Raw genomic sequence first — 14,502 nt, 5'->3', positions numbered from 1 at the left:
CATCCCATCCCGCCCCCCCCAGCTGTGCACATCCTGCCTCCAGACACGCTTCTCCTTTCTCCTGGATGTGAGGGTTGGAGGAAAGCAAACCCCATCTGTCTCAAATGCAATGGCAATCACTGTGGCAGATTCTGCCCTGCTTTACTTCTCATGAACATGTATTAATGAGTGCCTCCATAAAACCCTCCACAACTACTGTTGTGCTGGAGGAAACTTTCTTTTGGCCTAGTGTCAGTGAACGAAGCTTCAGCCCAAGGGGAATTTGGCACAACAGCATCTTATCTGCATGACATGCGGATGGTTGTAGAGCTGACATTTCCCCCTATTGCCAACATCACAGGAAATGTGAACTGGCAACCTAGAGCACAACCTTGTTTTTCTGCCCACCCAATAAATGCTTCAGAGACTTTTTGCAAAGCAGAAATACTTGCACATGGTCCTACGCTTAAAAGCATATCTGAATTATAATTGAATACATTTCTCTAAAACAAAGATAACAGGCTGAGGCCTTGGGAAAATAATGTTTTAGGTGAATGTCTGCTGGAGACAGGAAAGCTGTCTGGCAACAAATTCTTTGGGGAACACACTGCTCGATACTCTTGCTGAAGGGGATCAAGTGAAATTAGAAGACGGGGAAAAGTAATGTGTCTTGAGAGGTTCAATGCAAAAGCCTGATTGCTCCTCTCAATTATCCCAATCTTACTTTGTGAATTTACTATTTGAGAAGTGCTTATTTCTGAATTATACTGAGATGAGCAAGCGGGTAAGTCAGTGAAATTACAAAATGAAAACCAACCATTTAATATAATACACGCCACCCAACCGATTTAGTACATCAAATTCTGTACACATTGAAAATATCATGAAAATAGTGTCTTTAATATACAGTTTATATACTTACAATATGCAGTTTAAATTTGTTCATATACATTACAGGGATATTTATTTGCACCTGGTTTAAATAATAATCTGCCTTCAGCCTTTTACACAAAAGCCCCAAACAGCACAGAATTCCACAAAAACCATGCTTCGTTATAACGGAAATGTACTAAGCCAAAGTTTCAGGGCTTTCGGTTTTTTTTCCCAAGTGTTATTTTTTGACCTATCCAAAGTGAATCTAAAGAGCTAAGAACTAACAGATATTTTTAATATAATTCAGAAGATTGTCCAAGTCAAGAGAATCACTCTGCAGATTTTCACGCTGAAAATTTGGTTATCACGCACAGAAATGGTAAAGTCTGAACAACTCCTGGACTACTAGGAGTTTAAGACATAACAAGTGAAGAGTCATTTATTGCTAGGTCTTAACAAGGGGCCTGCATTTCCCTACTGCTCTGCCGTCCCTAACACCACGAATGAAAAGGACGATCCCTCACTTTGATTAAGATTTCATTCCTACCTTCTAGCTTGCACACAGGAATGCTGCAATTTCAGAGCATCAAAAAGAGGAGCCCAGGAGAGCTGGGCTAAGCCCTAGTCCTTTCACACAGGGCTGGTGTTCGGCTTTTAAGTCGCACGGTGTACCCCCTGCCTGGCCCGCAGGCAGGACTTTGCTGACCTGTGTTGCAGGCAGGCAGCCCGCTGGGCAGCACACAAGTAGCTGGTGCCAGCACACTTTATTAGTGGGGAGACAATCAAGGAGTTGATTCAAGAAGAAAACATAGGAGAAAACATTTCAAGTATTTATAGACAGATTTGAAACACAGTGGGTTTTTAGACAGCATTGCTACTTACGCTGTTTCTCTTGAAGCTGTTGTTGCGGAATAAAGTCCATTAAAGTGGCAAATGAAACTGCTGTATTGGAAAAAACCCTGTGTAATACACAGTTACTTCAAATGCTTGCTACTAGCTGCAAAGAACACTTCAAAATACATTTTCCTTCTAATTTTGGATGGACCAAATGTTTTCTGTCTCTAAGCTTCTAGCTGTAGGCAATTTTTACAATACGGCAAGAATAAGAACGCAAATATGCACTTTGAGTTGATTTCAATACAGCTTTGGTTAGCCAGTCAGGCAGCAATATGAAGAATCTTAATCCGAGGCACAATGAGCATTTAAAGTAAACCAGCATTTCCCCTCAAGTTTCCTCCCCACCCTGCCCCCGGCCAATTCTGCGCCCACCTCCAGAAAAGCCCCCATGCCAAAATTCAGCTTTCACCGCTGAAGGCAGCCTCAGTCCTTGTGCCACCATGCAACTGTTGCATAGAAAGGATGTGTTTCCTGGTGCAGGACAATGAGACAGCTCCATACAGAATGACATGCCAGATTTTTTGCTACCAAATGCCCCGGACAAACAAAACCCCCGAGGATAACACACAGCTTCAGACACTGATAACTAAATAAGCACCAGAGGCCTTACATTTATTTAATCTGAGGAAAGAAATCCAAGGTTAGGAGTGGCCTATTTTAGCAGACTGCCTCCAAAAAGTACGAGATTTTAGGCCCGACACGTGTTGTCTGAACTCAATGGCAACATCTCTGCTAGTAGACAAAATGGGCCAGAGCCTTCTCTCAGGCCCCAAGGACAACCAACACAGCTCGCATCAACACAGTTGAACTTCATTACCCAAAACCAGGCTGGTTTCCCCCACTGCTAACCTCCGAGCTGTGCTTGGGAGTTGTCTGGGATCACCCATTGCACAGGCTGGTTGGGTTGCACCAAACCAGGCAAGAGCCCACAGTTCAGCAGCACTCGACTCCCACGAGAGAGCACCCGTGCCTTGGCGCTGCTCAGTTTGCTAGTACGGTTTGCAAGTCCCAGCAAACCCTGAGTGCTATCTCCACCTATTCTCATCAGCCGGTAAAAAGTTCATATCACAGGGATGTTCCCCAGAGCTTTCACACACTTCCTAACCACAGTGGGAACATTAAAGCAACCCTCCATCTCAAAGTACCATCAGCAGTGCAGCATTTTGTAACCTTTTACAGATTTAAGTCTTCAGGTCTTACACCCCATCCTTCTAAAGAGACTGTGTGGTTCTCTGCTAAGGCCTGAAGCTCTCCTCTGCTCCTGCCCCATTTCAAAGGTGCCACCATCCCTTTATTGCCAGGGACTTCCCGTGAGACCAATGCATTCACATCGGTGTGCCCTGTTCAGACTGCCTTCTACAGCGCCAAGGACAGTCCTGACCCCCTAACACCACAGCAGCGAAGCTCAAGAGGAAAGCAAGTAAATTAGATCCCATGGGCATCAGCGCTGCCATAGCTTGGCTACCTACACAGCAGTGGAGAGGCCAAGCCACCACACTCCAGCTGCCTGGTTTCCTCAACACTCTCCTGATTTTACCAGAGCAGACGCTTCAGTCCAGCCTGGGCATCACAGCAGGTAGCTCAATGCTGCAGTCATATAATTCACACAACACAAAGGTTAGGAATACCTAGATCACTAAAAAGGGCTTGGAAAATTAAGGTGATGGGCAGCTAAGGGCAAAAGAAAAGGTCAAATGCTAATATATTATGCATAAAAATAAGTAGGTAGTGCCAGGCCAGAACAAAACAACTGGAAGGACATCAATAGCAAGTTTGCAGTTAGAGGTTTTAGCTGTACTTTTGCACACAGGCTCTGCTTCTGCAATCATTGCACATTTCTCGGCCTTCCAACAGGCCAGCTGTATTTTGGTCTATACATATGTGATGTTAATGCAGCACACTCACGAATGCAAATTCCACCAGGCTGCTTGCAAGAAAAACCATTCCAAGCAGGTAAGCAGAGATAACAGAATAGGTCTCCTTCCTTAGCTGAAGAACACTATTTTCTCAGGGATGTTAATATCTTGGAAGCATTAGTAATATTTAATGTTAATATTACCAAGACTGCAATCTCCTCTTTGAGAGAGAGAGAGAGAGAGAGAGAGAGAGAGAGATTTTACTTTTTTTACCTGGAATTAACAAGCCAAGCAAAACAAAGAGAAGTATCTGACATTTAAAACGTGTCCCTTTCCAATTTGAACACTCATTTGACATAGTGAGAGTTAAAATGCAATTGATTTCAACTTGCACATGCCTACGAACATGCATACATATCTGAACAGTACTCAAATTTGATTTAGTCTTACTTGCAGCTAAAATATTTTAGGACGCTAATTAAAAAGCATCCAGAGGAAGCTATTGATCTGTTGCTAAAAGTCAATACATTAAGAAAAAGAGTAGGATTATGAAGTCTTGGGGTTTTTCTATTGGGATATTTTTTGGCTCCCTGCTTTCTAGTACCCACATCAATTGGGCTTTTCTCTCTGGTTGGGGACTGGTGGTTTGCATTATTGCAAGACAAATGATGCATCTTGGCTTTGGCATGGAGACATGACATGAAATTTGCCCAGGCAACAGAACACTCTATTTGCAAATAAATTCTTTTAAATGAGTCAATATGGTTGAGAAAACAGGCAAAATCAGCTTCCCATTTTATATTTTCTCTTGATGTTCCCACTACATGCCCTACAACAGAGAAAGAGACATTTTTTGTACTTCAAAGAGGTAAGAAAGGCAGGTGATGGTGTCACCCTGGCCAGGGCTCTGCTCAGCAGCAGGTGAAGGTGAAGCTGCTCCAGCATCCCTGGCTCTGACTACCTGAGGATCGTGGGCACGCACACTTGCTGAGGATGGACACCGCAGACTGCTTCTTGAGGACCTCCACAAATCCTTGCATTCAGTACTACAAAGGTAGGGGATCCTGGGGTTATTTAGACCCATTTCGGAGAGCTCTGCCAACTACAAGAAATCAGCAACAGACTAGCAAAAGTTAATCCTATTTCTAGCCTTCTGAGCAGTTAAATTTGAAAGGTCTCCAGGGGCAGACGAATGCCCCCTTCCCATCTCTGTGCTCCCTTTTGACTGCTACTTCCGTGTGACATCTATTGCAGTGACTTTTGCAGCTGGGCAACTGAATTAACACATCTTACGATGCTACAGTCCCGCCCACTTTGACACCCACATCCTCCTAGCCCACTGCAAACAAGACAGGTGAACTTAAAACACCACAAGCATTTCCCGTGGCATGGCTCAAAACCTCACTTGGCCCCTTCTTACCAGCGTGCCATGTGCTGTTTCTGTTCCCTCCCTCGCTAATGCTTTATTTCAAAGGCATCCTACAGGAGTACTATCGCCTTCCCACACAGATCCGACCGCAGGAATAGGATAGCACATCGAGCGCATTTTTAGATGATCGTAACAGCAGCAGAGGAAACATAAAGGGTTGCCTTTCGCCAGAGCAAGGCTATTGCAAAGGCCGTGCTAGCAGGCTACTGCGGCAGGCAGGATCTGCCGAGAGGAGTCTGTGCACTGAGCTGCCTTTCCCATGAGAAAGCTGCATGACCAGAAGTCATGCTCCTTACTCCAGCCATCTGACTACAAAAGCAACTTTTGAAATCTACAGGTCATAAACTTTTAATTGGTCAGGGCAGAGTGGCTCAGTAGGAAAATCCCCCTTCTCCCTCCCCTCTGGGCAGTGAGCTAAGCAAGACTCTTGTTTTGAAAACATTTAACTCTTTTTGCTCAAAGTAACACGGAAAACGTATCCACATTACAGGTAGTCAGGAAGATACTGTTAATAAAAATATGCTGCAAGAATAGTGTATTAGTGGCACTTCACAGCAATTCTTAACATTTTCAGATGTAGTGTCAAAAGAATGTTTTTGTATATCCGAACATGCTTTTTGTTAACAGAAATGGAAGAAAGTCGCAGCATGTTGCCAAATATTATTTGAACAGAAATAATCCTGTAAGAAATACATTTTTTTTGCAGTTAACACAAAACTGTAAACTGGATTGGTGTGTGTCTTTCAGCATCAAATTGTTCAGTAATAAATACGACTAAGTCTTAAGAGACTACGGAGTAAAAGTTCCCTTAGTGTCCAGTTTTTAGCAGCTGTTGAACGTTCAGGGATGCACAAGGCACGCCTCTGCAGATTCTCTGTTTTATTATTGACATACAAAAAAAAAAAAAAAAAAAATCTGTTCACCACTCAAAAATGTTTACCTGCATAGTAAGAATTTTTCTACTACTATTTACAGGAAGGGCTTTTAGTGCAAAAAACAGGAAGTGATGTATTAGCTGAAGTGCATTGAGCACATCTCATACAGTTTCACTAATAACTAGTTAGCATCACATCTTGGGCCGCCAGCCATTAATGAACTGTAGTATTTTCTTAACCTGCAATTTGCTTAGCTTAAAGTCTTCTGACAGGATTTCTTCCGTAAGCTGAACCAGTAAATTGCCATCAATCTTCTCTGTAACAAAAAACGATATGACATCTTCTGACAGACCAATAAACCTCAGCGATTTAGATACTTCCTCTATGGAAAGTCCAGAAAGGTCTGTGGGTGGCTGCCAGGGAGAGCCATCCCCACAAGATCTTGGTGCTAACTGGAGGTGGAGGGGAGACGAGAAGGGATAAGACAAAGAGAACGTATCCTGCATGCCCTTTTTAACGAGATACTGATCTTCCAAGAGGTCTGGAGAACCAGTTTTTGACTCCTCCTCAGCACCATCTATTTTCAGTGGCAAGGGACACATGTCTGTAACTGTTTTCTCTTCATTTGACTTCGGTGCCCGAGGAGGTAAGGCAGGACACGAATGGCTCTGCTTTGCGTTGCTGACTCCCAGAGTTTTCTCATCAGTGCAGTCTAGAGAGTAACTTGCCGACTTTGGACAGCTAGAGATGGTGTTTGTGAACTCTGCTGGGGTCAGCGGGGAGCACCCCACTGGGAGCTCACACCCATCGAAGTCAAAAGTCAAAGGTGCTGGACAGTTTCTCTTTGGCGTACCTGGAGTCTTCTGTCTGGGGTAACTGTAGCTCCTGCTTGGATCGAGCAGGAAATCACTCCTATTCAGGCTTTCAGCAGTTCCTGAAAAATGGTTTGGCCAAGATAACCTCGAAGGCAGAGCTTCAGTTGAGGGGCTTCCCAAAGGCATCGTGCTCTCAGGCTCTTTGGATTCGGTTTTCATCATGTTACAAGGGTAGCAGGAAACAGGTGTGCTCTCAGTTGGGTTGGTGTTGTCGCTCTCTGTGACATTGCTTAAGGAACAAAGCAGAAAGGATGTTGTTAGAACAAAAAAATTTGGCATCTGAATAAATTCATAAATCATTTGACAGAGTCAGAGGATAGCTGTCACAAGGAAAGAATATTCTTTCCTCCGGCAGAACTTTTCAGATTTGAATTAACAACACATTTGAATAATGCATTGACAGTTCTTTTACTCCTTCTGCAAGCCTGACAAGATGCTGATATACCCAAAAGCCTCACATCTTGGTTTTTCAAGCTTGTAAAAAAGTAGATTTCTCAATTCAGTTCTGTGTCATCTCCCGAATACTCAGTTTTTCCACTGTCGAATTCCTGAGGGACACCACCTTGGAAAAGGAACAGCCTCACATATACTAGAAGATGTTCTAATCCTGTATTTTATATTTATATAACACAGATGTGTCATGGTATGCAAAAGCTCGTAACGGGGGCAGGTCACCATTGCATCCAAGCTTGACTGACATAAGAGATGACCAAAAGCCCTTTTGGAGCCAACATTTTCATTTGTTACGGCACTCGCATGTGCACAGGATCTTTCCTCACCGGTCACTGGTGCAAAAAATGCACCAGTGCACAGTACAATAACACAGAATAAGTTACTGCTTACTGCCAAAGGAAGAGTTTTACCTGGAAGGGTAAGCAGACCTAGCTGTATGTGTTGAAGTATGAGGCTTAAGCTTACCCCACAGTAACTTGTTTGTGTGTCCATTTCCTTAAAAAGCTATGATGAGAAACACTTGCTTTTCAAAGGCACCTAAAGAAAGTTACCCTGACCTACTTCCAGGTGGTAAACTAAGCTCAGTCTGTCCAAGGGAACCGATGGTTTATATCCAGATGTTCCCGAGAGACAGAGATGCCAACAAAACCATGCAATCTGTTATCAAGAGCAAATGTTGCCACTTTTATGCCACTTTCCAAAAGAAAGTTTGAAAGATTGGGTTGATCTTTGGAATTCTGGCCAATTAAGCCAGAACACTGGAAAAACAATTAGCAGGTTTATAAAATCCTTACTTAACACAACTGACGGAAACAAACAGTTGAAAAAATTGTTTTAATTACTCGCCTCTCTCTCCTGGAAACTAACTACTCAAGAAAGAAACTCGGTAGTCATTCTGTGACTGCTCACTGAAAACTGCTTGAAGAAGGCAGCAGCTTTCAAAAAACCAGCATAGTTTTGAATGGGTTGACATAAAATTCGTTCCCTGTGCGCTTACAGTGAGTCAGAGAGGAAGCCAACCTGGACTTGCCCAGCTCAAACACAAAGCGCAGATGCGTAAAAGCAGCTCTAATCTATATCACTGGAAAATTAGTTACAAAACTCAGCCCCAACAGATGCAGTTTCCCTCTGTCTAACCATCTCTTGGTCTCTACTCCATGCCCTCCAAACTCTTCTTTTTTCCTATTTATGTCACTAATACAAGTCTGCCAGTTAAGCAGTTGGATGTTTACAATAGCAGAGATGGTTTTTTTTTTTCTCCCCCTCAGCAAGGATACACTGTCAACTGGTCATTTCTGGCTGTTTAAAGACCAACTGGCATAAAGTACACAGTGCAAAGCATTTTTCACAAATCAAGCCATCAGGCTGCTCAATTCAGAGAAGACAGTCAGTGAGGCATTGTAAACAACTAACTGTACAGAGGAATTAAATGGATTGATCCTGTTTCTGTTCTCTAATTCAATATTAGAAATGGGAACATTTAATGATTTAAAAGATTAATGGAACTACTTAAAACTGATAAAGTAACATTTTTAAAGTGCTTCATATTCGTCCTCCACCAAAATTAACTCATTGAGACTCAGTGCCAAAGGATGCAAGAGAAACCTCACATACAGCTGAAGTCAGGCATCAGGTATTTTTATAGGCAGATAAGGACAAATCATATTGGTTTTGTTTATGTTTAAAATATTGGCTGCAACCCTTCACGATCCAGAAAATAAGATCATTGATAAAGATGCCAAGACTTGAAAAGCAACTTCACCAGCAATCTGGTTACTCCACATGTTGCCAATCCTCTAGCAGCTTCCTCTGCAGCACTAGGTCAATTCTACCAAAATGGAGATATCTGGTCTGGACCCAAGATGGACATGAATTTCATGCAAATATCATGAAGTTCAAGTCAAATAATACCACTTGCATTCCTGAGAAACTTCACTTCTCACTGTTTTCCTGGTTTCTTGGGAGGCAGATGTATTCTTGGCTACAAAGAGAGAAAGCAGCATTTGGTAGGCCCTAAATGCTGGGAGGTCTTGTGCTCAGCCTCCTGTGGAGTAGACCTTGACAGAACTACCCAACAGGCTTTCATAAAAACAAATGAGCAGCCTTGATCTAGAATGATCATTGCCAGATACACTACACCAAGCTGCAAATGTGCAGTATAGCTTAAAAAGGCAATTCCAGCATAAGTTACTATACCCGTTGCATCTAGGCTGAAAATTTCAGTGGTGTTTCAGATCAATTTGTAATATTCAGACAGGTAGTATCTTGTCATTGAAAAGATACCAAAAATAATGGCAACAAGACATTCAAGGCAAAAAGGAGGGGAGACTTCAAAAGGTGTACGCACTTTCTAAAGCCAAAGGAAGAACACTACATTGCTAGAAAAAGGTATGCAGCCACATAATTCAAAATTTCCTGTCAACTTTTGACTAGCCTGAGTGAATTTTCCAGTTTGTGGGTTAGGTTTGTGCTGAAGTGGGTTTGATCTGGAAGCTGTCTGGCCCCCTTCTGCTACACCTCACTTTGCACTAAGTGGTGTCTGATGGCCTCTCTGTTCTCCATCATGCCCACCCCGTAGGTTCCCATATAGTTGGCACAACACATTTCTGGATTACCAGGCCCCTTTTGTGCCCCCACTTATCAGAGCTGGCTGCACTGCATGCATGTAGCACTGAAATCCCACCTGAAAACTAGCTTTGAGATGTTCTGGTTTGAAGATTTAAGCCTTTCAAGAATTATACAGAACTGTATGGGATTTTCCGTTTAGACAGCTGGTGCCACCTTACAGTGAGATTACCTATAGCAATATGTGCACATATTTAATATAAGTTGCTATGTCCTATCTAGTAAAACATAGTTTCTGCTGGAGCTTTGCTTCCTCTTGAATCTTTAAAAATAACTTAACAGGTTAGCCCATTTCACAAAAAGTCAGCAACTCTGACACAGCACCATGCCTTTATAAACAAGCGCCTTGAAGAAAGAATACTGCTAAATTTAACTTTCTCAAAAAGTGCTAGCACGGGGCTCTCACAGCTCAAACACATACATGTTGTGCAGTCCTGAAGAGTAGTAGGACAGAGTAGGACTAGGAGAGCGGGTCTGCTGTCGTGCAGGTTTGACTGTACGAGGAGGGATGGAAGGGCTGGTGGACGACGGCTTTGAGCTCCGTGGTGGGACGGGGGGAGCATTCAGGAGCCTGCATTCCTCTTTTACCTGCACAAAAGAAGAACATCTAAGTAAGCAGTGAGAAAAGCTGGGCAACAGCACTCTCAACCAGATGAAACACATCTGGTTCTGCCTTATTCTGTGAAAGGAAATAATTAAAAAGGGAGGAGAAGAGAAAAATTATGCTAAGTATATACATTTGCAACAGTATGTGGCTGTCACAAAGAAGTCCAAAAGAACGCCTTGCTACCAGTAGAGCTACTAGCAATCTTTTTTAGGGTGCTTTTCAGTAGTTTGATATCTACTCATTCAGAGAGTAGCAGTAATGAAACGATGTAAAAGAACCTTCCAGTAACACATAAAATCAGACAGGCTGTTCCAGATATTTTACATTTTGTAAGGAGCAATTCATCAGGCTTAAACTTCATTAATGTTGTTTATTTAGATGTAATAAACCGAGCTTGCGTAATCAAAAGATCTCAACAGACTTTGATGTTTCCTGACTTACTTCACCAGTGATACTCAAGTCATGCAGCTCTAAGATAATTCCCAGCCTTCCTCCTCCAGGAATAGTACATGTATCTCATATTTACCAGATGCTGGGATTCAAACCTGGAGCTTCAGTCCTTCTGTAGCTGCCAAAGCAGCCCAGGATAAGAATAACTACTAAACTGACAAGTTGAAAGGTGTGGGCAGAAGAGCCTGTTCAAATAACACACCCAGCCAATAGGTCTACTTTTTGCAGCCAACCAACTTTGCAGCTTAAAACACATGACTGTAGCACTGCTTATCTGAAATTTAGTTTGGTCTGCCTAGGTAGAAGCAAAATATCAGGATCCATCTCCATAGAAAAAATGATGGAATTAAGACCTTAATCTCATCAGTACATATTTGGGCGAGCAATTTCATTTAGGAGGGCTAGAGGTGAGCAAGGGTACTGAGAATTAGGCTGCCAGGCAGGATTTTTTAAGGACTAAGCACCTCCCCCCGGGCAGGATGAGACCTCTATGTTCTTCTTGTCTGAAACAGTCTTAGATGCACCAGAAAAAGGAAATTCTCTTTGTGTTTGAAAGTTATCGTTTATTTTTAAATTTAACACCACTGCAGAACTAGAAGTTATCTTAGCAGTTCTGCAACACATAATTAGCAATTAAAGTGATTTAATTTATTTAAAAACAAAATAAATGTGGAACCTTTTGCAATCCACTTCAGTGCTTTCAAAATGCAACAACCCATTTAGTACTTTTGTGAAATGGAAAATTGGGGACTAGGACATTGTAGTACATTTTTTCCCTAATTCAAAACAAGTCAAAATTACAGGAAATGCCCAACAGCATAAAACACTGAAATAAATCTTGCTTTAAGGGTTCTTACTTGCTCTTTCAGGAAAAAAAAAAAAAAAGAATCAATTTTATTCATGTTTGTTATTGAACTTGGGCATAAAACTCTTCAACCATTTTAGTGCTGTACCCCAAGGATGCCTAAGGACTTCACTTTTTTTTTTTTTCCCTCCAAGTCAGACTAGGCAAAGTTAATACTGCATGCTATTGAATACATACCCATGGGGTTAGAGAGACCATTCAGGGGAGCTCTTGGAGCACAGCAGACGGTCAAGGGGTTAAAGGGATTCTTTCCTGGGAAGACTGCCGGCATTCAAAGGTGCTGGCATAACAAACTATGCCAAGCTCCCTTGCTGACCTAGATTGCACATCAGAACAAGGCCGTAAATAATACCGGTTTGCAGTCCCATTTGGTCCCTGTCACAAGACCGTGATTACAGCTGCCAGACACAGCCCTCAGGAAACCCAGCAGAGGAATAAAAAGGAGAGATTTTTGCAGGTTAAATTGACAAGAGCAAGGGGAAACTTCAGAGGAGAGCTACCCCTCACTAGGTCCAAGCAAAGAGCAATGAAATAAATGCAGAAGAGGAAGGGACGAGCCACAGCGCAACATGACGATTACCTCGATGGCTGCTGCTGTTACTAGGAAATACTCTTTCGCCCAGAAACTCTAGATGCCACGCAGCTGCCAGATACACATAAAGTGCACTTGCACTGCATGTCCTGGGACTTTTATTTGTCACCGTCTGAGCGCTCCCATGCTCTAACACCCCTTCCTGTGACCCGGGGATGGCGACACCTTTCTGACGGCGTGAGGTGGATTTTAAGACCTCTGCTCCTCCTCCAGCACCCCCTGGGCCCTGGGGTGTCACTCCTGAATCTGGGGGTCGCGGTGACCACTTCCGAGGCTGCCTGGATAAAACCCACCCCGTCGCCGGCGTGACCGCCAGCCTAACACAAAGCCATTCAACGCTCCTTGCCGATGGGAGCCTGAACTTCCAGCACACTCCATCAGGGATGTGCTTTAAATCAATCAAGAAAACAGCCTCTGATTTTATGCAAATTAGTGTTTGGGGACTGAAGCAATTTCTAATTTACAGGCCTTAATTCAGAGATAATTTTTTTCCCCTCCCCTTCTGCCTTCATGCTACTTTGATTTTCTGAAAGGTATTTAGAAAATACACGATATATCAGAATGCTTCATCCTGCCAGAGAGAAGAAAACCAGAACAGCTTCTGAAATACCCAAATGCCCTTTTCTCTCCTGCAAACAGCTCCTGTACACACATTTTAAATTTAGTGCATGAAAAAATACAATTGCCAGCCAACCTTTATACAGAAACGCTATGGAGTATCATTCTAGAGAGAGTGATGACTAAACCGCATGTTCATCAGCACCTCCAGAGATCTACTTATTCTATAAATACCCTACATGGAAACCATGCAAACATCTCCTCGGCCCCAGCCCACTGATGAATTCAGTAGGTCACCAATACTCATTCCAAAGCTGTTCCAGAAGCCACAAAACTGAGTTTAAATTTTTATCATCTATGGACATGTAGGGTTTTTATTTTATTTTTTTATGGGGTTACACTCCCTGCCCACCTCTAAATGCAGGCTAATACCTTTAGCAGAAATTATTTCTCCTACATGGCTAGAAAGCAATACCAAAATTGCTGACAGCTCTCCCACATTACCTCAGTAATGTAAGACACACATGACAAAATCATACACTTTTCAAAACGACCTTAAAAGGGAACATACGCATCTACCCCAAACGCCACCCTGCTGCCCCCAGAAGGGAATTTCTATGCCACAAGGTTTCCCCAACTGTGAGGGTCCACACCGATGCTGTGCAGGTGCTCCACAGGCTCTCCCAGCATCCCATCGCCCACTCCTCAGGCATGACCTGGGGGGCAGGCACCCCCCGCCAGGAGGGCTGCCCTCACCCTGCTGTGGAGGCAGCCTTCCTCCCCCACTGCCCCCTCCCCGGCGCTGGCTCCGGCAGTCCTTTGACCCCATGCTGAAGCAGTTCAGCTCTCAGAAATCAGCAGGAAACTAATCATTTTCCAGATCCAGACCTGGTTGCCTGCCCAGGCGCAGGAGTACCAGAGCCAGCACAAAAGAGGAGCCAGGACCATGTGGCTGGGAAAGGAGGAGGAGGAAGAGGAGGAGGAGGAAGAGGAGGGGGGTAGGACCAGCCCCACGTTGGTTTACATCAGTGTAGGCTGCCAGGGAACCTCATCCAGATATGGTGCTGTTGGGCACTTGTCCAAAAGAGTCTGGACAAAGCATTGGTGCATACCTGACCTTGGAGGCAAGAAGCGCTCTCAGGTTCCTGCACTTAGACATTACAGGTAAACACTCTTTGCTAAGAAGACATAATGTCTTGACTTTCGTGTCTTTGCTGAAGCTGCTGTGACTGCTCTTTGGGGAATTTTTGGAAATACAAAGGGCTGCAGTTGTGCATTTCATGCCTGCGCTGGCGTTTTCCTCCCCTCTCCTCGCTGCACCTCCCCAGCAGCTGCACAGCCTGGCCAGGGGGGTCCCCACGGCAATCCGCTGCAGGCTAACCCAGCACAAATAAATACTACTTAGCTTTCAACCAGACGGTGACCTGGCTCATGATGGAAAGGCTATGGCTACGGCCAACACTGCAGATGGCTGTTAGATGGCAACAGGAAAGGGATGGGATCACCATGGTTTGCTGCAGTTTGGTCTTAGATGGGTCTCAGCTTACTGTGCAGCCATGCTCTTGAAA

The 14,502-nt window shown here is 43.6% G+C and overlaps 1 protein-coding gene across 5 annotated transcripts in view; it reads right to left on the bottom strand.

Moving 5' to 3' along the window:
• Nucleotides 1-858: 858 nt before the first annotated feature.
• GAREM1 (GRB2 associated regulator of MAPK1 subtype 1) overlaps nucleotides 859-14,502 on the bottom strand; it is a 105,217-nt gene continuing 91,573 nt past the window's right edge. For 4 of the 5 annotated variants that reach the window (XM_030012039.2, XM_030012035.2, XM_030012037.1 and 1 more), the window contains 2 exons: nucleotides 10,284-10,450; nucleotides 859-7,013 (listed from right to left, as the gene is read on the bottom strand). In XM_030012039.2, coding sequence (XP_029867899.1) covers nucleotides 6,101-7,013; nucleotides 10,284-10,450 — 1,080 coding nt within the window. In that variant the 3' untranslated portion in view covers nucleotides 859-6,100. The remainder of the gene's footprint in view (nucleotides 7,014-10,283; nucleotides 10,451-14,502) is intronic. The other variant, XM_030012036.2, reaches the window with a different exon arrangement.

The sequence above is a fragment of the Aquila chrysaetos genome, chromosome 4, assembly GCF_900496995.4.
Source record: "Aquila chrysaetos chrysaetos chromosome 4, bAquChr1.4, whole genome shotgun sequence".
NCBI lineage: Eukaryota > Metazoa > Chordata > Aves > Accipitriformes > Accipitridae > Aquila > Aquila chrysaetos.
The sequence above is the reverse complement of the archived record's forward strand: the minus strand, read 5'-3'. Positions and strand labels throughout refer to the sequence as shown.